The sequence below is a fragment of the Cicer arietinum genome, chromosome 1 (genome assembly GCF_000331145.2).
Source record: "Cicer arietinum cultivar CDC Frontier isolate Library 1 chromosome 1, Cicar.CDCFrontier_v2.0, whole genome shotgun sequence".
NCBI classification, from domain to species: Eukaryota; Viridiplantae; Streptophyta; class Magnoliopsida; order Fabales; family Fabaceae; genus Cicer; species Cicer arietinum.
Window position 1 is genome coordinate 53,633,353 of NC_021160.2, and position 21,839 is coordinate 53,655,191.

General features: G+C 28.9%; 3 protein-coding genes and 1 long non-coding RNA gene across 7 annotated transcripts; 2 read left to right on the forward strand and 2 right to left on the reverse strand.

Moving 5' to 3' along the window:
• Positions 1-306: 306 nt before the first annotated feature.
• On the forward strand, positions 307-2,541 carry LOC101492249 (uncharacterized protein At1g15400-like). Its single transcript, XM_004486631.4, has 2 exons — positions 307-846; positions 2,203-2,541. The coding sequence occupies exons 1-2, from the start codon at positions 506-508 to the stop codon at positions 2,261-2,263; spliced, it is 402 nt and encodes a 133-aa protein (XP_004486688.1). The 5' UTR covers positions 307-505; the 3' UTR covers positions 2,264-2,541.
• Positions 2,542-6,123: 3,582 nt separating this feature from the next.
• Positions 6,124-11,299, forward strand: LOC101491697 (probable polygalacturonase At1g80170). 3 transcript variants are annotated; one of them, XM_004486630.4, is made up of 9 exons: positions 6,124-6,455; positions 8,010-8,141; positions 8,287-8,457; positions 8,553-8,573; positions 8,664-8,871; positions 10,114-10,195; positions 10,281-10,380; positions 10,473-10,589; positions 10,862-11,299. In XM_004486630.4, the coding sequence occupies exons 1-9, from the start codon at positions 6,243-6,245 to the stop codon at positions 11,147-11,149; spliced, it is 1,332 nt and encodes a 443-aa protein (XP_004486687.1). In that variant the 5' UTR covers positions 6,124-6,242; the 3' UTR covers positions 11,150-11,299. The 3 variants fall into 3 exon arrangements, with proteins under 3 accessions (XP_004486687.1, XP_012570382.1, XP_004486686.1); XM_004486629.4 differs by having other exon boundaries at positions 6,126-6,455; positions 10,272-10,380; XM_012714928.3 differs by lacking the exon at positions 8,010-8,141 and having other exon boundaries at positions 10,272-10,380.
• A 367-nt stretch (positions 11,300-11,666) lies between these two features.
• LOC101491383 (peptide deformylase 1A, chloroplastic/mitochondrial-like) lies at positions 11,667-13,614 on the reverse strand. Of its 2 annotated transcripts, XM_004486628.4 has the most exons (4): positions 13,206-13,608; positions 12,913-13,002; positions 12,406-12,473; positions 11,667-12,253 (listed from the first exon to the last, which is right to left on the reverse strand). In XM_004486628.4, the coding sequence occupies exons 1-4, from the start codon at positions 13,554-13,556 to the stop codon at positions 12,010-12,012; spliced, it is 753 nt and encodes a 250-aa protein (XP_004486685.1). In that variant the 5' UTR covers positions 13,557-13,608; the 3' UTR covers positions 11,667-12,009. The 2 variants fall into 2 exon arrangements, with proteins under 2 accessions (XP_004486685.1, XP_073223519.1); XM_073367418.1 differs by lacking the exon at positions 12,913-13,002 and having other exon boundaries at positions 13,206-13,614.
• Positions 13,615-20,902: 7,288 nt separating this feature from the next.
• LOC101490845 (uncharacterized) lies at positions 20,903-21,831 on the reverse strand. The gene is made up of 3 exons (XR_189286.4): positions 21,597-21,831; positions 21,351-21,455; positions 20,903-21,084 (listed from the first exon to the last, which is right to left on the reverse strand). It is a non-coding gene; the product is annotated as an uncharacterized lncRNA (long non-coding RNA).
• Between the last annotated feature and the right edge of the window lie 8 nt (positions 21,832-21,839).

Genomic DNA, 21,839 nt, shown 5'->3' on the forward strand with positions numbered 1-21,839 from the left:
TAGATATAATTGTAGTTGTACCCACATATATACATATTTGTTAATAAATTATTAAATTTATTATATTGTAGTGCTTTTTGTACTGTTTGTGTATTAATTAATATGTTTTTTATAAAAATTTGTGATACATTTGTTTATGTATGTTTATGTGCCAATATTTTTTGTGTGGATAAAAGAGGGGGGAAAGTTCTAAATTGAAAATGAAATAGAGAGAGTAATAAAATCCAAGAAGGAAAAGTCTTATAAAAAATGAGAGAGAAAATGGACAAGATTGTTTTGTTATATGATGACCTCTTCTACAATTCCATTAATTAACCACTTGTCTCTAATTTCTCCACCAACTAACCTATCGTTTATCCTTTTTATTTATGACTCGAAGAAAAAATCAACACACATTAGAAGAAATAATAAATACACAAAAAGTCATAGGCATAAATAATTGCACTAAATAATTCTCAAAGTTAGAAAGAAAAAAAGAAGAAATATCACAGTATAGAGAGAAGCTATGGAAGGGTTGCAAAGATCTGCAGTTTCCTTCCGAAGACAAGGTTCATCAGGATTTGTTTGGGATGATAGATTCTTACAAGAAGAATTGAACAAAGCGAATCAGAATCAAAATCAGAATCATCAAGAGCAAGACAAGGACGAGATTCATGATGCACCTCCACAACTTGGATCAATCAACACCGTTCAGAGGAGTCGTTCAAACGGTGGAGGAAGAGGATACCGTACCGGAAAAGTGTCTCCGGCGATTGAACCACCGTCTCCTAGAATCTCTGCATGTGGATTTTGTGGTGCTTTTGGAAAAACAGGGGAAAAGACTAAACCACCCAAGCATCGATCCAGGTAGACTTTTTTTTTTTTTTTGGTTTATTAGTTAATTGGATCGTTGACTTGAATGTATTGACTTTGCCGGTGGCCTGAAACGGTGTTCTTAGTCACCGGAGATGGGATATTCCGGTGAAGGGAAAAGGTTGTGTAATATTAATTACTTTACGAGTTGTGTTCATCATGAATTCGTATTATTGTTAAGAACATAATGATGAGTCGTGTTTTAATTTTTCCTTTTGCTTTTTAATTATTACAATATTCAATGTCTACAATTAAAAGGTAAAGCTAACTTGTGTTGTGATACCGTTTTTTTCTAGTTTTAAGGAAGTAAAAAAAATCAGAGTAGAGAGAATGATAGTTTGCAAACAAAATTGATAGTTTATTCTTACAATACAAATATGAAAAATAAAGTAAAGACATGTTTTTTTCCTTCATCATATGATTTTGATAAATGTCTAAAACAAAATTATATTTTCTCAATAAAAACACTTGAGCCTTAGTTTTATTTTTTATTCATTTTCCATTACGGCCACACTCCTTCACCTCCTTTATTATAGAAATTAGTACAGTAAATTCATGATTGTAATTACTTGTTATACAAGTAAGAACAAGTAAGTAGTTCAAGAACCAAACAGTGAGGTTGTACGTTACTTCTATGAGAACAAAAACCTAACTCTTCGGTTCTCAAAATTATTTTAAATTATAAAATGAGTTATTATCTCTTGAATAACTCTTTATATAAGAAATACACACACAAAATTGGATTAGAATTGATGACATGTGATGTAATAGCATAAGAACAATAGGTTCATCATAACTCTTTGATATTAAACATGGTTAAAGGATTTAAAAATGTACGGATAAGAAAGAAAGATTGGTTGGAATGTTTATACTAATATCTAGAAACTAACTCAAATCTTTATATTAATATCATTTCAAATTAGAGACTCATAAGTGAAGAAAATAAATACATAAAAGTAAAGTAGTTAAAATTGTGAGTTTACTTCAACGCATATACTTGTAAGAGTTTTGGTATCACAATATCAAAAGTAAGTTCAATTAATATTATAACGAGGAAGAAATAAGTATGTTTCACCGAATAAAAATAGATAAAAATGGTAACTAATCTACTAACTCTTTTTAACTTGCTCTTTCTTCTCTTGTTACTTGTATAACTGCCAACTTTCCTTTTTTGCTAAGATAATAAAATAATTCATTATAAAAAGTAGGACTTATGTTGAAGAGATGAAATTAAATGTCTCTACATAAGAGCTTTATCCTCCATCTCCTTTAATTAAATGGATTAATGCACCACATATACTTTATTTTTCTCTAACTTGATTAGTTTATGGGTTGATGTTTTTCTATTAGTACTAAAGTAAACGCGGACGACGACGACCACATCCCTGCATACAAGCAACCATTGCAATAAATTGAGTTACTAAAAAAAGGTTTTATCTTCCTTCAGATGTTGTTCACCCATCATGGCTAAAGCACTCACTATGTCCTTTGAGTCCATTGTTTATCTCCAATTAAGCAAAGTTGCTGCATCTTTTATAGTATTGATGTTTTCGGTGTTATCTCTTTTTATTTTAAACAAATTATGGGTATTTAATTTTTTTTATTATTAATTATTAAATAATTTAATTGCTATGCATAGACAACATCAAAAAATTTACAACGTAAATACATTAGAACCATTTATGAGGATGACTTTAGAGGTAATTTTTGTAAAAGTTAAACATATTTAATAATCTAACAGTTGTGATTGATTGATAATATAAAAGTTTTTTATATTGACAATGTATATAAATTGAAATACATTATTATTTTATAATTTCATTTTACATAATTTTTTCAATATAATTTTGACTTAATTATAATTTTAGTCCTTCTAATTTTTCAATTGTGTGATTTTAGTCCCCTATTTTAAAACCAAAGACTTTGGTCGCTCACATCTATCCTATTTTTGATCTTGCATTCACCTATTTGTTTTTCTTAATTTTTTATGATGATAGAGTTACCTTTTTAATCACTTGACTTGACATGGTCAAAATTATTTTAATTAGTTTTTATAAAAAATAATTATTTTAATTAAATAAAACAAAATAAAATTATATTTACTTAATTAAAAAAACTAGAATTAGAGTCCTTAAGTTTAACCTTGATCTATTTTTCCTTTGTTTTGAGATTTATACCAATTCTTCAACTACTTCCACGACCAAACTACTTCCACGACCAAATCATTGACGTAGCAATATGCATCACGAGGAATAGGGTTTGAATTGTGATCATTTTTTAAATCATAATGTTTGTACTTAATTTAAATTAACTCAAGATCAATTTTGGTTGAAACAAAATGTCCAAATGTTCTGGATATGTTAGAAGTAAATAAAATATATTAGTTCTAGATGATATATGATCAATCAATGAAAAATAAATATAGACAAGGATAAGAATATCACACAAAGATGTATCATGGTTCACCAAATGTGAGCTACGCTCAGTCATCACAATCAATGAGATTTTCCATTAATGTACTTAATACCAAAATATTTTGATTTCACACTATCTTTCTTGATCACCCTTAATCAATTACAGCTTTCACCTTTCAACATTAAAATAAATTTTACAATCAACTTTCAATACATAAAGGATTTTTACAAGTACCTTTCAATAACTAAAAATATTTTTTCAACACACTCAAACTAACTTTACGTGATAGACTTGAGTTACAAATAATGTGTATGATAAAAGTGATTAGAATTTAAAAACTTCTCAACACTTGTTTGAGATTGATTATCAGCAAAAACTCAGTAAAATGATCCTTGAATATAATGAGAAAGTTGGAGTTTTGCTTGAGAGAAAAGTTTTGTTACTTAAGTATGAATGATCAAGTGTAGATTGATTGCCTTTAAAACTTTTGTTTTTTCCTTGATGCTCCTTTTATAGATAAAGATATATTCGAAAGACTCATATCAATTTGAATATAGTTGTTAGAGAACCTTAGTTGGATGTTAGTTTTGATTGAAGTCTATTAAACACACGTTCTATTTTGATGGAGAATGTGAATTAGTGAGTGAGTGAGCTGTGACATGTTAGTCTTTTAGATCAGAAACATGTAGAGCTTTATGTAGAAAGGTGCAACAATAGGGTATTTGTGTCCATGCTCACAATTCATCAATCTAGACATCAATCTGAAGGTTGTTTTCCTCATTTGGGCCTTCATCTCGATTTTGGGGTTGACCACCTTTTTTAGCAGTTTTGATACTCTTAACTTGTGGTTTGGACTGTAAAAAATGATATGTCTTGACTTTGTCTTTAATATGGAACACCCAAAATGTTCTTTTGATCATTCTTCAATTCATTTTGATATGGATTTTGAGGATTATTTCAAAAACAACTTTAAGCAATATGTAAGACATGATAAGGACAATGATGTTCTTGATTTCTTTCATAAGGAGACGTGTGATATTTGTATAAATATATTTGATCACCTATCTTTGAATAAATCACTCCAAAAAAAAAAACAAGTTAAATAAAAACATAATCAGAATCACAATTAATGATTAATTAATTGTTTGTTTATCCTCAAAACACTTGATTTGAAATTTTGCCTTAACGATCATTTCCACGTATTAAACTTCTATTTCCAGCTCCATTCGAGCTCATAAAAATATGACTTCGAAGCTCTGTCAAAAAGAGTTTCGAGGAAAATACGAGAAGATTCTGACATACATACTTAGAAACTCATAAAAGCATCATAGTTTAAGGAAAAATCTCGACAGAGCTCAAATTTTGATGGCGAAAAACAACGCAAGAGAAAACAATAAAAACATAGGAGATATATATATATATATATTAGGAATTCTTTATTTTATTTTTTAATTAAAATAAAAAAAGTGCATTATGTCACCTTAGGTCATTAGAAACTCCACATCACCAAAAAATTGAGAAAAAATAAATAAATAATTGCAAAATCATAAATTAGGTAAATGTGAAATGGCAAAATTGATCCTTTTAAACTAGGGGACCAAAATTGTGCACTTGAAAAAATTAAAAGCTTCAAACGTGAAATTAAATCTAAAATTTAATTATTTTATTTTTTTAGAATTTTTATTTTCTAAAGTAAAAATTTGATAATTAACAGTAAAGCAACATGTGTGTGTATATATATAAATCACAATTTTAATTCTTGAAAGTATAAGACGTTGTCATTTTGATCTTCAACTCAATAAAAAAATTCAAATGAGTCTTTAAATCATCAAAATAATTTATAGAAGATACAATTTACTATCAACGTCATTGAAAAATATAATTTATTATTCAAATTGTCCATTAACGTTATAATGTCTTACAATAAATTGATTAACATTTTGATAGATATCAAAATACTAACGTAAAAGATTAAAATGATGGTTTGCCCCATATATATGTGTGTTTATAAGAAATTAATTATTATGCCTAAGTGTGTTTATTATATTTTTTGTTGACAAAAAGTATATTCACTCTATATAAGTTCTCTCACTGTATATATACGATATTATGATATTGATTTATATTTTTACTAAGACAACCATTATTTATTTATTTTATGGAGATGATAAAAATAGATTTAATAAATTTTGAATTCTATTTAAAACTTGAATAGTGCAAATAATTAATTTGCGATTATGGAAGACCCTAACGATGAACTCTCCTAGGGTTTTAGACCCTAGTGTTGTGCATGGCAAAAAGAATGAATAGGAAGATCTCTTTCAATGAAGCAAGAAAAAGGAATATCTCTTAATAGAGACAAACCCGTAAACCTCGTTGGTGAAGAAAATCCACAGAAGATGGATTGCTCTTAGCCAAGATAACACACAAAACACCTATATAATAGAGGGAGTACAACACACGCACGCGTTCAGGTTTGAGAACATCACTTATGGACGAGGAATTGAATAAATGGTTTGAATCATGGAAGAAAATCCTTCTCATCAAACTTATGAGAAAAATCATGAGTTTTCTCTCCCCAACTCCAACATCAATCGACAAAGAAATTGTCAGAACGATAGACATAACAAAAATATATTATATTGTCTAGAATATTATAAAAATCTCTTATACAAAAATTTAATTAAATATTTAATTAAAAACTCAAAATATCATATTTAATTTATTTTATATTATAAAAAATTTAAATTTTCATAAGAAAAGTTGGTGTAATATTTTAAACATATATTTGAAAAATCATTTAAAAATTCAGGATACATATACATTGATTTAAAAACTCATTTGACCGTATATAGTATAATAATGTATAACTAACTGTTCCTTGATATGTTTTTTTCCAAGTGACACCACTCAAGCTCAGCAATGATTCAAGAGTAGTACAACAATGAGTTTTTGAAGAACAATCTAGGATAGTAATGGGATATTATTTCTCATCTTCCATCATTACTATTATTATCTTCATTCATATAAATTTATTTCTTACTCCTTTTCATACACAAGCACAAGGGTTTGACCCTCTTATCCGACTCCCACATTCCGGCTCCACCCGAACCAGATCCAAATTCAGACGGGTTTTTCCCATCACTGATTTTGGAGCCAAAGGTGATGGCTTTCATAATGACACAAAGGTTCTTTCATTTCTAAATCTCTTTTCTCTTTTATTTATTACAGATCTTCTTCTGTCATATTGTTTTTTTTCTTCTTCCTATTTTATTGTCTTTTGTTCCTCACCTTTAGAATGACGAATTTGTTGTTTGAATTTTTATCTTTGTAACTGTAAACATGCATTTGGTTCTTGTTTCAATTAATGTAGTAGTGGTATTGGAAAATCAAACAAAATTTAATGAAGGGTATCATACAAATGGTAAAATTAAAAATTGAAAAGTTAGTTAAAATTACTTAAAATAGTATTTTTTTGCTTATAATTAGTAACGGAGTGAATACGAAATATAACTGTTGTTTACTTACAAATGCATCATAGTGCTGGATAATGTAAATATTATTTCTAGAGATTATACTCCAACAGGAAAATCAGTAGAAGTTAGTGAGGAATTAATATGGTCTTCTTCATAGTCCACAAATGGAAGGATGTTATCATAAGTAGGGTCCTTCTTTTTAAAATTTGAGCATAATATAGTGTTGAGATATCTGTAGCACCGACACTTCTAATCGAAATATCTGACACCGACACATTGATTACATTCAATAAATTCATTTTCTCAAATTATCACCAATGACACTTTGTTAGTGTCAGTTTCCATGTTTCATAGATTGAGATTCATAGCTTACAAATTTTTATAAGACAAGTGATCTTTTGATAATTTGCTCCTGGATAAACACTCATGGTTGAGCTATTGCTTGAACTTTCATTCACCCAAAGAGAACTAAACTTAGAAGCTGAATTGTTGTTGTATGACAACTCTGAACTATTTAGACAAGGTATTGAAGAGAAAAAATTGTTTAAATTGGTTCCAAACTGGTTTTGTCCAAATTGTCGTAGGCTTGTTGGCTGATAATTGCACACACTTAAATTATAACCAAAAGGTGCAACCCATTTGAAATTCAAAGAAGCATATAATGGATCCAAATCCCATGCTGGCTTTTTTCAGGTGTCTGACACATGTCTGACATTCAATTATAATTTATTTTCTCAAATTATTGTTGGTGTCAGCATGTAAGTATCAGTGTCATGTTTGGTACCTGTGTCGGTGGTTACTAGCTTTGAACATAAAACTGTTTAAACATTTATAAACTAGATTCTTCAATGTATATATTTTCATTACTTTCAAGTACTTCGTGAAGACTCTGTCGCTGCCTAAAATTTGAGGGTTGCTCGAACATAATAGTGTCGCCACCAAAAATATTGGAAAGACTGATAATAAGATCCTCTTCTTGTTTTGAGAACATTCCTCTTCAGGCCTCAAATAGCTTATCTATCTCAATCTGCAACTCTTTGCAACCCTGCAATTCTTAAAAATTGAGTTTCTTTTTTGTTTCATTAATTCTGATCAATAAGAGTCTCATATAGGAAAAAAAAAACAAGGAATTTCTTTCATATGTTGATAAGGATATGTAAATAAATTAATGTTACCAGCTAGTTAAGGAACACAACTTCAACATCCAACACCAAACCTGGTTATGCTGGTAGGCAGTGTATTAACTTTTTTTATTTATCTTTTCAGGCCTTCCTGGAGGTTTGGAAAATCGCATGTTCACTCTCTGGATTTGTAAATGTTATCTTTCCATATGGAAAAAATTTTCTGGTCTATCCAATTGACATCGGTGGACCGTGTCGATCAAAGATCACTTTGAGGGTAAACACCAAAAGTGTGTGTGAGAGTGAAATCTACCAGATTTTGAACAAGTTTTTGTCATATGCATCTTTCAATTCCTGTCATGAACTGTGTCTGATTGGAAATGCTTATTTACTTTTGACTATGTTATAATTTATGATCATAGATCTTAGGTACAATCGTTGCACCGCGAAATCCCGAGGCATGGCGTGGCTTAAATAAGCGCAAATGGATTTACTTTCATGGGGTGAATCACCTTTCTATAGATGGCGGAGGTACGTTAGATGGAAAGGGACAGGAATGGTGGTCTAGATCTTGCAAGATTAACTCCACAAATGTATATCTATATGATAAACTTAATTTCATACTGTAATTGAAGTTTAATCACTAGTTTAAGTTATTTAACTAAGTGATGACTTCTTACTTTTGCAGCCATGTCAACATGCTCCAACGGTGAGTGTCAGCGCTTCATAATTTGGTGCAAAACAGATCATTTTCCTGATATAATGATACATTAGTTATGAAACTACATTTACAATGCAGGCCATGACTTTTCATAAATGCAAGAATCTGAAAGTCAGAAACCTTATGCTGTTAAATAGCCAACAAATGCACATGGCATTCACTAGCTGTATGCGAGTTGTTGCATCCAATCTGAAAGTATTAGCACCTGCTTCGAGCCCTAATACTGATGGAATCCACATTAGTGCAACAAAGGGTGTTGAGGTCAGGGATAGTTTAATTAGGACAGGTGAGTTAACCGTGGCATAATGCAATATTTCCTTTACTGACCTTGAAAGATAAAATGTCTCAGCAGCAATTTTAGGGCCCATTTACTTCGTGAAAACGTTTCTTGTTTTCATTTCCTAAATCTTGTATTAATTTTACCTTTTGACAAGGAGGGAAGAGATTTTATGAAATGAACAATTGTTTACATTTCTAGAAACAATGAAAATGGCAGAAAAAAGTGTTTTCATTATTTCCGAAAATATATATTCATTAACTAAAATTTCATCTTCTCTCCATGACAATGTTTAACTTAAAGAGTCTCTCATTAAGATATAATGAATTCACATTCTAGAAAATGAAAATACAAAATGTTTTCACAAAGTAAATGGGGCCTTACATATTTATTTCGAAAAGTAATTGTCATGTTATTGTTATTTGCTATTAGTCATATTTCAGAAATGATAGGTAACTCCTGTTAGTAAAAGAATAAGATAATTAGAAAGAAACTGGTTGAAATGATTTTGAAATCGTATGGTTGAAATGATTTTGAAATCCTATGGTATCAACAAATAAACTTTGTTGTTACCTGCTAAGTTGTTTTAAGTTTTATTGTTGTCATTATAGAGAGAGAGTTGGCATAGCACTTGTCATAGAAAAGATGGAGAAAACTCGGTTTAGGTGGTTTTGACATATGTAGAGAAGATAGGTAGATTATTTAGTAAGGAGAGTATATCAAATGAAGAGTATTCAAATAGCTAGAGGCTGAGGAAGACCTACAAAACTACATTAGCAACTGATAAAAAAGACTTAGAGATTAATGAGTTTGATGAAGATATTATATATGACAGAATATTATGATGTCGTTTTGATCTATGTAGCCAACTATACTTTGGGATAAGACTTGATTGTTGTAGTTATAATTATTTTTTGAATTTATCGAACTATCTAATATAATATGAAAAATTCATGTCATTTCTTACACATTATATTCAGCGTGTCCAAACCACCATAATATAGCGCAAGTGGTTGCTGCGCAATGTGTGTGAATGTACTAAACTCCAGGGTACCAAGTTCAATTCCTACTCATAAAAAAAATATTTAGCATGTGTAGCTTTGGATCAATTTTGGTTTTGACAGTTGTAAGGGACATGAAAGATCAGGAAAAAAAGATGCATGTGGGACTTGAACTATAAACCAGCAATAACGTTATGATCAAGTAGTGTGTTAGAAGAAAAATATTTTACTGCATTATGTCCTATTTCAGGTGATGATTGCATCTCCATAGTAAGAAACTCTTCACGGATCTTGATCAGAAATATTTCCTGTGGTCCAGGCCATGGTATAAGGTGAAAGAAAATCACTTTTAGTTCATTAGAACACTAAGCAGTATAATTCTTAACCGGTACTGAACCTATATTTCAGCATTGGCAGCTTGGGAAAGTCAAAGGCATGGGAGAAGATTCAAAATGTAAATGTTGATGGAGCTTATCTTTACAACACTGATAATGGACTGAGAATCAAAACATGGCAGGTAGGTTTTTTAGTAACTGTATCATTTTCATTCTCATTATATGTTTCTCTGTGATGTGCAAATCAATTGAGTCGGGTCAATTTTTTTGTTAGGGCGGGAGTGGTTTTGCCTCCAAGATCACATTCAAGAACATCTTGATGTATAATGTGTCCAATCCAATAATAATAGATCAATACTACTGTGATTCACGAAATCCATGCGAGAATCAGGTATTGAATTATTGATATTTGTAGGGTCATTCTGTAAGTCTGCATGTGCATGCAGTGACACACCATTAATAGTCATAGTTATTTTTTGAGGTGATAACCTATTAGTTTTGAAAGATTTTTATGCTTTGTTTAATATAATAGCTGATTTCATAATTTCCATCGATTATATAATCATGTCAATGACACATTTCCTGTCAATCTCCAACAAGCTTTAATGTAAACATTGAAGCTAAATATGTTCCAAGTATGTAATGTCCTGCATTGCGATGCAGACTTCGGCTGTTCAAGTGGAGAACATATCGTTCATCAATATTAAAGGAACTTCGGCGACCAAAGAAGCAATAAAATTTGCTTGCAGTGATGCCTCTCCATGTGAAGGATTATACCTGGAAAACATTTTCCTTCCATCATGCTTAGGAGGAAATACAAGATCTTACTGCTGGCAAGCTCATGGTTCTGCTCAGGGTTTTATGTACCCTTCTGCATGTTTTTCAACCAGTAGCGATTTCATTAGACAGAATGTCTTGTTAGAGTCAAATCCTACTATTAATTCCATCTGAACAGAAGGCAATTTTGTAAATGATAAACCCCTTGATATCTATTTTGCAGGGTAATCAAGGGAAAGGCAAATATGGTGATTAGTGAATGTATCCATATGAATGCATAAACCTGCATCGTTGAATTTGAATTGTTTACCTTGTCGTCTTCTATTTTCTTTTTGGCAAAATTCCAATTATATGTTCTGTGTTTCGTGTAGTTCCTATATATATGAATTACTTAATCTGACACGAATACAACCTGGTGCAGACATGGACATGTTGACACTGCCAATGTCAATATCATAAAAAACTGACGCTTATATACAAATTTATTTCTTATAATAGAATATGAATATTAAAGTTACAAAACATTACACAATGATTGTTTTTTAGCATTTCATTTATCTATCTATTAGCAAAAAGCTAAACACAATGTACTCTAATTTAATGTCTTTAACCACTTCATTGATAATCATTCATTTGTCACGTCTTTAACCGCAATGTGTAAGATGTGTCAAATGAATGTCTAAGATACATCTAAGCCACGGAATAACTTTTTTACAATACTTGTCTACGCGTCATATGAGTGTTGTACAAGTGTTAGACATTGACATGTGTCACACTACACATTCGTTTACAAATATACAATTATAGAAAAGCTAAGCAAAATCAATATCCTAGTATTGAAAATTATATGAAATGATGAATTGATCAGAAAGAATAACAGATTGCAGTAACAAAATGCAACAAGATAAAACTAAAAATTTGATGAAAGTTGCTTATTTCAAAACTGACACTATTTCTAACTTAATGCATCTGATTCTGCACTACATTATAAGGTCTACAAATATCAACTTTTCACTAATGTTGCGCCACCAGTTTTAAGCTCGGGGGCCAAGCTTGGGACACCCATGGGCCAGAGGCATATCCGTGTTTTTCCAACTTCTGAAAGTTCTAGGTACCATCTTATCAACATACAGTGTTCCATCCAGGTGATCACACTCATGCTGTAAAATCCGGGCCTGCCAACCAGAAGCATTTATTTTGATAGGTTCACCGTAACGATCAAAACCTGCAACCTCAACATCAAGGTAACGCTCTACCATAGCTTGATATCGATCAACACTGCAAAATGTTATTGCAGATGATGTTAATGTAACCTAGATATATGTAGTTCTGCATATATTATTGTCACATATATCACAAAAATATAAAGTAAGCATGACAAGAGAAAATGAAAAGTAAAAAAAATTGGAAGTAAATTATTGGCACACAACCTCAAGCACCCTTCAAAAAAGAAGGCAGTCTTGTTGCTCTTCTTCTTTAGCCTAGGATTGAGAATCACCTGCCTCAGTCAAGAAAACTAGTAAATGAATGTGTATTACTCAAGTATCGAATCTCGTGTACAGAGCAAAATGAGTAAACCATTAATTTACTCTCCTTAGTATCACTTTCTAGCCTACTTAGTCCCTAAAGTTAATAAAAATAATAAGTAGTCCTTAAGCTATACGAAAACTGTCAAGTTAGTTCCTAAACTATATGAAACTCGACAAAATAGTACTTGTGTTGTTATATAGTGACAAGAGATACTAGGAACTAAAGAGAAGAATTTCGTATAATTTAAGAACTAACTTAATGAATTTAATATAGTTTAAGATATATTTAATGATTAAATAAGATAGAGTGATAGTTGAATGATTAAATTGATAGTTTACTCAAACAAAACTATGAATTTCATTTCAATAGCATCCTTTTGTTCACATATATGATATGCACATACATACCAAAAGATCAAAAGGTTTTCTATCTTGTGATTTGATCTCCTCCTCTGTGTTGTAACTAATATATTCTTTTTTATCCTCCAAAACAATTATCTGCATACATAAAAAACACAGAAAAAACATGTTTTCACTCCAACGACAACAACAAATTATGTCTAACACAGTGTCAATGTAATTTACAAGGTGAATCAATTATAACCATCAAATAATTAAAAATGTCATAATGTTAATCCTAACTAGTTTAGCTCTGGGAATGAAAATCTATAAAAATTAGAAAAAGAAAAGTGAATTGTTACCCTAAAGGGGATTCCAATTTGGGGAGCAGCGAGACCAACACCAGGAGCTTTTCTCATGACATGAATCATGTCATCGATAATATTCTGCACCTTCTCCGATTTAATTTCACTAAGATGAACCTCACGTGCAGGTTCGTGAAGAACAGGGTCTCCGGCTTTTACAATGGGGGGAAATTTGTTAACTCTTTTAGACCCCCACCCTAGTGATGATGCTGAGCTCAACCTCAAACCATTCGTATTCGATGCTGGTAGAGTTTTGCTACGAGGTGAGGAGGCTGTTACGACACCGGTTGAAAACATCAGTAGCGGAACCACTCGCAAACGCGACATCACCCGCCGCGCCGCTTCCATCCTTCTTTCTCTTTAACATTATTAATTAATTACACTAATTTTATTTTAGAGGTGTCTTATTTTCACATCAAAATAAGAGATTAAAGATATTCTCTATTTTATTAAAATATACGCACATCTTAAACTATATAATATTAATTGAAAATTTATACTCAGACTATATTAATGAAGATGTTTATTTTTTTTAAGAAATAGAGATTATGTGTACTCTAAAATATAGACATCAATATTTCAAAAATACTGAAAAAGAAAAAATATATTTTACATTACTATATCATTTCTCTTTATTGTAATATTTATTATATTTTAATCTATTAGTGATTTTAATAGTTGAAGAGTCGTCACTAAACTTCAATAATTGCTTAAATTTTTAAAATGATTATCGACGTAACAATGGTGAACAATCGTACACGGATACGGTGCAAGGGTAAGGCCACTAAAGCCGGTTTAGGCCTCCCTAAAAAACAAAATTTTTTATTTAAAAAAAACTTCAAATATTTTTTTAATTAATAAAGAAAGTCTCATATTTTAATATTCTTAAAATTAATTTTGATAAAATTTTATATAAATAAAATGAAATATTTTGTTTTTATTACAAATTATTTAATACTTATTTCAGTACAACTAAATTGGTTAATTAAGATAATAGAGATGAGAGAAATATTAATTACAAATTATTATCATTATTATTAAATAAAATATTAATAATTTATTTATTAAATTTTTAAAAAATATTATCTAATAATTTCACTTTAGGCCTCATAACGTGTTGGGCCGGTCCTGATCATACATAAGTTGTCATCGATTTTTAGTATTATATACAAAATAAATTATCATTAATAAAATTGAATATTTGATAAATTTTGTATATAATTATGTATAAATTCTCCAAATAATTATACTTCAATATTATCTATTTCACTGTAACGTACAATCATATTTTAGAAGTGGTGATATCCACTTGTTAATAATTTACCAAAAATATTTAAAATTTATATAAATTAATATCTATTTAAAGTCAAACTCTTATTTTATTGAAGATTTATATACATAAACTCTAGGAATTATGTTAGAACTTCTAATCACGATAGTTTATGTTTGTTTTGCTCAGTGATTATTTCTGTTTCATTGAAATTGATAATGTCATATTTTCATTTTCAAGTATTTGAATTTGTGGAACAACTTTGCATTGTTATGTTTATGTTTGTTTTTAAAATTTAGAATTTACTATTATAAAATTCTTTAAAAATACAACTTACTAACAAAATAATCTATGACGATTTTAATATTAACATTTAAATTAAATGATATATTAATAATTTAAATATTTATTTAATTTTTTTATTAAATAAATAATCAAAATAACAAAGGTTATATACTTCCAATGAGTTGCATACCCGTATAATAAGTAAGGAAGACAGCTATACCTACAAACCTTTTGGCATTTGTACGATATAATAAATCATAGCTAGAGAGTAGAGAGAGATGTGAACATAATTATGATCCCAATGTGGGACGGCAGCTTCCCATGTCTCATAATCAAAGGCAGAGGATGGGCATCACATGCTTATCTTCATTTTTATTTTCGTTCATTCAAGAACCTTAGCTCATGCAATGTACCTAATTTAATATTTATGGTTTACGAAGGTTGGAGTATATAGATGCATAATGAATTACTTAATGTTCCCTCATTAGTTTTAAGAATTCCATTAAATTATCATTTGGTTAACCATAGGCATTAATTCACATGACCGTGTCTTAAGCCGCAAGATTAAATTGAATGAAGTACACTCTGTTTCACATCACATGGCACATCTGTTTCGTTTGATACTCATAAATATTGTTGCCCATTATTAGATATTTGACTATTAAAAATTTTCAAACTTTTTTTAATAAGATTAAAGTGCAAAAATATCATATAATCTAAATGATATTTCAATTATATTATTCATTTAAAATAATGATCTATCATTTATATCATCATAAAGTTTATTAAATAAAAAATATATAAAAAATTATTTACAAGACACAAATAACAAAATTATTTTAATTTAACATGTCCTATATAATATTCAGGCCAGTGAAAGAAGCATCAAGCTTTCTTCAATATTAAAAATAGCCAAATTAATGTTAGATATAATATTTTTCCCTATGAGATTGAGAAATTGAGAGCTACGTTTAGCATATTGGACCGACTAGATATTCTCCGCACCTTTTAATTACTTGCTGCCATCTTTTAACTTTGGTTTAAAGTTGTTATGTTCCCATTGAGTGGGGGACAAGGTGAAAAGTTATCACCAAGATTTATTGAGAGAAAAATAAATAAAAATTCTAAACTTTAAATAAAATATATTAATTTTTATTCACATAATTTTTTATATTTATAACAGAACTGATAAAATAATATTCTATAAAAAGTCTAAATCTAAATATTAAAAATTCGTAACCACGAACACATTAATTAATATTTAATTCATCATGTCTATATATAAGGAAGCATATAAGGACATCCATTCCATTAATTGTAACACAAATTAATAGAGCTAGGCTTTGACATAACAATGAGAAGGAGCTACATCGAACCTTCAATGGAGAAGCAAGAAGGTGTATTTTCATCAGATTATAAGCAAAGTGAGGATAGCACCAAGATGAAAAACCCTTCAACTTCATCATATGATAAGGCAAAGAAGGAAGAGGATTATGTAGAGACAAATAAGAAGAAGCTAGAGAGGAAGCCTACCGAAGACATCAACGCCAGTGCTGATGCTTTCATCAAGAATTTCAGGCAACAACTCATTATTCAAAGGCTCCAATCCATTGAAAATTATGAGAAAATGCTCGCAAGGGGCCTCTAGCACTATCACAAAGCTTCTTAATTATTATATACTATTTAATTTATGCCGATTATTATATCATATAAGCTTGGTGTATGCATTAATTATTTCTATATAGCTTGATTTGCTCTTTCCTACCTATTCCCTACTTTAGTAATTAGTGTAGAAGCATAAATATATACTCCCTCCTATATGAAATATAAGGGAAACTGAATAAATATATTTAGTTGATATTTTAGATTATATATATAAATTTTTATTGATCGAATTTTTTATTTGAAACATATAGTTTAGATGTATAAGATAAATAAGGTTCACAACATTAATACAATTCCTATCATGCATAAAAAGTTAATATTCTAAAAATTGAATAGAATCATATATAGTTCAATTGGTTAAACTATGACTCAAATTGTCTATGGTTAATGTTATTTGAACAATTTAACTATCATTTTGATTCTAGTAGTTTAAAGTAATTAATCTATGATTCAGGGTCTCATCAAACTGATGTTTGATTTAGTTTTTAAAATAGGGCTATGTTAGCAATTGTTTTTATGACACTTGTTAAACATATAAAATAAAAATTTTATAAAATAAAAAACAAAGTTTAAAATTTTAAAAGTTAAAAAAACACAATTTCCAATATACTTTTTAATATAATTTTTTTTTCTTTAGATGTTTAACAAGTGGAATGATAGTTGTCAATATTTATTTTTAAAATATTGATCAAAATTCTGTCCAAAGGAATAATCGGTTCATGCATGCTTCAATTTGAAAGATATATATTTGCTAAAGGACAAATATGATTTTCATCCAAGGCTTAGCTTCAATTTAACCATGCTTCCTCCCGGATATTTTTTTTACAAGAAATAAATTTCATTAAGTAGCAAGTCCTTCCGGGTCTTTTTTCATAACCAACATCTAGCTTATAACTAATCATCCTCTTTATAATATATAATTTCATTTTGCATTTACAATTTATGTATGTATCGATAAAAATAAGTTAGATCGATTAATAACAATATGTAGTCTAGTCTACATCATATTTAGATCAAACTTGCATTTTCTTAAAAATACAACGTCAAAATTTAGTATTTTATGTTAAATAAAAAATTTGCTGTCTTTTATTGTGATTTAAAAGTACCGAACTACATCAATTTTTGACATATTTAAATATATTATTATGAAATAGAATTTAAGTAAGATATTATATAAAGTTAAATTTTTTCAAAGATCATGTTATATATATATATATATTTGAATGCAAATATATATATATATATATATATATATAAACTTAATATTATTGCATCACTCTTCATTTGAATGGTATAAATTTTCATTAAAAAAATAATTAAATAAACTTTTAATTAAATTTTCAAATTGTGTCATAATTTTAAAGGTAGGTTTAATATTTTCAAAATAAGATAGACACTGAACTTGTAAGGCCTATAACCTATTCTCATCCTTAAATGTGAGGACACTCATCCAATATTAAAGAAAATTGCAAAATCTAAATGTTAGGATACTCGAATAGCTAGACAAATCATGGAAGAATACAAATTAATGGGAATAATGAATTGAACTATTACACTTGAATTGTGAAAGGGAAGAAAAGATAAGGACTTTGGAGGCACACGAAGAGGATAGGAAATGTTATTTTCCTTCCTTTTTTGGACATGTCCAGTGCTGTCGAAGGCCCAATTTTAACACATGGGTTGATGGGCTTTTTGTTCTGTGAGCCCACCTGTGTCAGTATTGAAAAAACCAGTGTACCGACTTGAAAAGTGGGGATTTGAATCAATTTTCAATTGGTGAAAATTACCTAACAACTGAAATTGGAAAATTGATTTGGCCTAGCTATAGAGCCTAGACGTGTAAAGTTCTAAAACATTTGATATATTGCATTATGAGTTCGAGTCAACAAGACAAAACTATCCCTCTTTTATATACATTCTTTAGAATAAAATAATTTAGATTTTTAAGGAAATAAGGTGTTTTTGAAAACCATCAGTGTGTTTAGATGGACAAATTTTGTGAAATGCCATTTTTTAAAGAAATTTAAATTCTTTAATATGAATTGCTTTGTTTTGATAGTAGCAAAACTTATAATATTTTAAATGAATGAATTTTATGAGTTATTTTGTAAAAGATTCATTTAAAAAAATTTAAATATCACTTATGAACTAAATATTTGAAATTTTCTCTTTACCTTGTAATATGTGAATCATAAAATAATCACTATAATTTTTTCAAAGTTTATAATTTTATTCACATATGTTTTAAAATATGCACATTAGTGATCTATAATTTTTTAGTTTTTTACAAATTAGTTCCCATAAAACTTCAAAATTTTCAAATTGATCTATATTAAATTTTAATTTTTTCAAAATGATTCTTCAACCTTGCCAAAATTTCAGAGTGGATCGAAGCTTTTAATTTTTATTTTAACCCATTTTTTTTAAATGTATTAAAATGATCTGACTTTAAAAAGTTATTTAATCCATCCAAACAACAATATTTATATATAAAGAGCACACAATTGAATGATTTAAATTGCTTATAATTTTAATTTTTTATTTATAATTTTCAATAACCCTATCCAACTATGTTCTTAGAATTTGTTTGCGAGTTGAATTTTGAATGTTAAGTTTATACTTTAATATATATTTGATATTTTAAAAAGATTGAAAAAATAACATGATAAAATGAGCACATACTAGTAAAATTTTATCTTTTTAAGTTGGATAAAATATATATTTAAGTCGGTTTTCGTGTCCGAGTTAAGAACAAATGACTTAATAAACATGTATTTTAACGTGTTTCATAAATCGACTTAATAAAACTTCGTCTTGTTAAGTCGGTTAAGCTTAACCGACTTAAATATTATAAATTTAGTTTAAAGAATTATCCTTTTAAATTGATTCTTTTGAATAACTGACTTAATATATAGAGTTAAAATAATAATTTTTTAAAATAAATTTATTATTTTGTTTTATTGCTTATGCTTTATGCATACATACAATATTTCATGCTGAAATTCAAATTAGAGTTTTTTTTACTTGCAACAACAATTTTATATAACTATATAATAACCAAAATATACAATATTATAAATTCATACAAAATATACAATATTATAAATTCATACAAAATATAGAGTACAAATAAGATATCTCTCATTTATGATTACTCTTGACAAGATGGAAAATCATATGCTTAACACATGAAATTACAAGGTCGGGTTCTGCTACGAAATCAAATGATTTAGATGTGCATTAACAAAATTACTAAATTACAGTTTAGCAATATTCAATATACACATATTCAAATATTATCATTTTCTTCAATTAATTCTAAAATATAATTAACACAACGTTATTGAATTTCTTTAATTTGATTTAGATAAAATGATCTCGAGTGATCAAATATCTGGAGAAAAAAAACACAATCAATATCAATGGAATCATAATTTTTTTTATTATATCAACATAAATAAACACAATAAAAAAAAGAAAGAGGGTTTTATTTGAAATGCGTTCTTAAGGAATGTATGCAACAATTGCATTTTGCTAGAGAGGAACAAAAGCAAAGGATTTATGATGTTTGTGATGAAGACTTCAATAGAATTTGATCAAACTCAAACGGTTTTAGAGGAGCAGTTATTACATTAGGGGGTAATTAAAGGCTTGCCAAAGTTATGGACAAATATGGTGCCAATGTTGATGGATACATATGTGGGTTACATTTTTACTGAATTATAGGTCCAGTTTTATAAATATAATAAAATACTATAAGATGAACTAATCTCAATTATATAATCATACATGTGTGTTATATTATTTGGATATTGATGTTTACTTATTAATTATTTTCATGCAATTATATAGAATTTGAACTACGGACTACTAGAAATTAGTGTTTTACCTGCGGATTTTCCAGCAGATTAAAGCTAAAAATCCGCAGGAACACACGTTACCTGCGGATTTATTGGCGGAACCATTTCCCCACGTAAAACCTTCGTGGGTAACCGTTTCCTGAGGATTTCTGAATCCGCAGGTAACTTACATGCGGATAAATCCGCAGGAAAACTAAACAAATTCCGCATCAAATATTTTATAAACTTAAGGCATTTTCTTACGAATATTCATGCAGAACAAATCGGCAGTACCATTTCTACGAATATTTTCCAAGGGTATTTCCGCAGGAAATGTCACATGCAATTGATAATATATTTCGCATGAAAATCCACAGGTAAATCCGTAGGAATGTTTCTTATGTATATTTTTAATTTGTACTTTTTTTTTTTTCTTCTGAATTTTATTTATATGAAAATTACACATAATTATAAATACATTTTTTAAGTATTTAATATTAGCCTTTAGTTGGAATACTATTGCAATACTTTGAAACAAAATTTATATCGAATTCACAAATCATACTAAATATTAATTAAAGCATGAACTTCTTCGGAAAACAAAATCTTAACATTAAAATTTTAATTATAATGTATAAACCAAAGGTTTTACTTTATAGAAAATATGAGTATAATATATACACACATTGTACATGATCATATAAACTAAAATATTTCAAAAACGGGTAAACAATACAACAGGTGTAGTAGGATTGACAATCTTCTTTCTTTTCTTTTGCTCCAGTTGCTTACCAGGAACAAAACTCCATGCAACAACCTGATGCATAAAACATGAAGGCGAAAGTGCTCAGTCAAAAAGTTGCTCATAGTTATACATGACCAAAGTAAAGTTTATTGGGCAAATCCAGTGTCCTATCATTTCACTTCTTCTATATCATCAAACCATAATTTGAGATTGATTCAACGAAACAATAATCTGAGATAGAGAAATTCAAGCTTCATAAAAGAAACTGACATCTTTTTAAAATATTTGCAAGACCAAGTGCAAGCACATTGATATTCACAATTAGCCAGAGGAAATACCTTATATATAAAAGCATTTCCCCATGCTCAATCCGTTCACTTTCTGGAGGATAATCTTTTAATGCCCCTTCATATGCTTCCAGAATTTCAATAGCTTTTGATGCTCTGTTTCGTATTTGAAGTTCAGTACAACAAACAGCCACAATAATTTTTTTTAAAAAAAAAATCCATTTCAACAGCACATATCAATGATACCATTTATGCTTATAAAAATGGAAGGAAAAAGCAAAAACAAAGGTAGCATACCTTCAATCCTTGGCAAACCACTTCATATGCTTCAAATTTACAATCCATGCAATTTAATGTCAAACCCTTCATTGATAAAGGTTCTATCAACCAGAAGGAGGAAAAGACACATAAATAAATAAAAAATACCCAAAGAATCATGATAATTAAGAAATGGAGAGAGGATAAGTAACTTAAGTAAAAAAGAAAGGTGGTGTGTTACTTAACTGAAACATGTAACAAGGAAATAAAACATTCAAGATG

Coding starts and splice junctions, on each gene's coding strand:
- LOC101492249 (XM_004486631.4), top strand. CDS start 506: ATGGAAGGGTTGCAAAGATCTGCAGTTTCCTTCCGAAGACAAGGTTCA. Junction 847..2,202: donor CCACCCAAGCATCGATCCAG/GTAGACTTTTTT, acceptor TTTTTCTATTAG/TACTAAAGTAAACGCGGACG.
- LOC101491697 (XM_004486629.4), top strand. CDS start 6,243: ATGGGATATTATTTCTCATCTTCCATCATTACTATTATTATCTTCATT. Junction 8,872..10,113: donor GGATAGTTTAATTAGGACAG/GTGAGTTAACCG, acceptor GTCCTATTTCAG/GTGATGATTGCATCTCCATA. Junction 10,590..10,861: donor GAAATCCATGCGAGAATCAG/GTATTGAATTAT, acceptor ATTGCGATGCAG/ACTTCGGCTGTTCAAGTGGA.
- LOC101491383 (XM_004486628.4), bottom strand. CDS start 13,556: ATGGAAGCGGCGCGGCGGGTGATGTCGCGTTTGCGAGTGGTTCCGCTA. Junction 13,003..13,205: donor AAATTGGAATCCCCTTTAGG/GTAACAATTCAC, acceptor TTATGTATGCAG/ATAATTGTTTTGGAGGATAA. Junction 12,254..12,405: donor TTTTTTGAAGGGTGCTTGAG/GTTGTGTGCCAA, acceptor AACATTTTGCAG/TGTTGATCGATATCAAGCTA.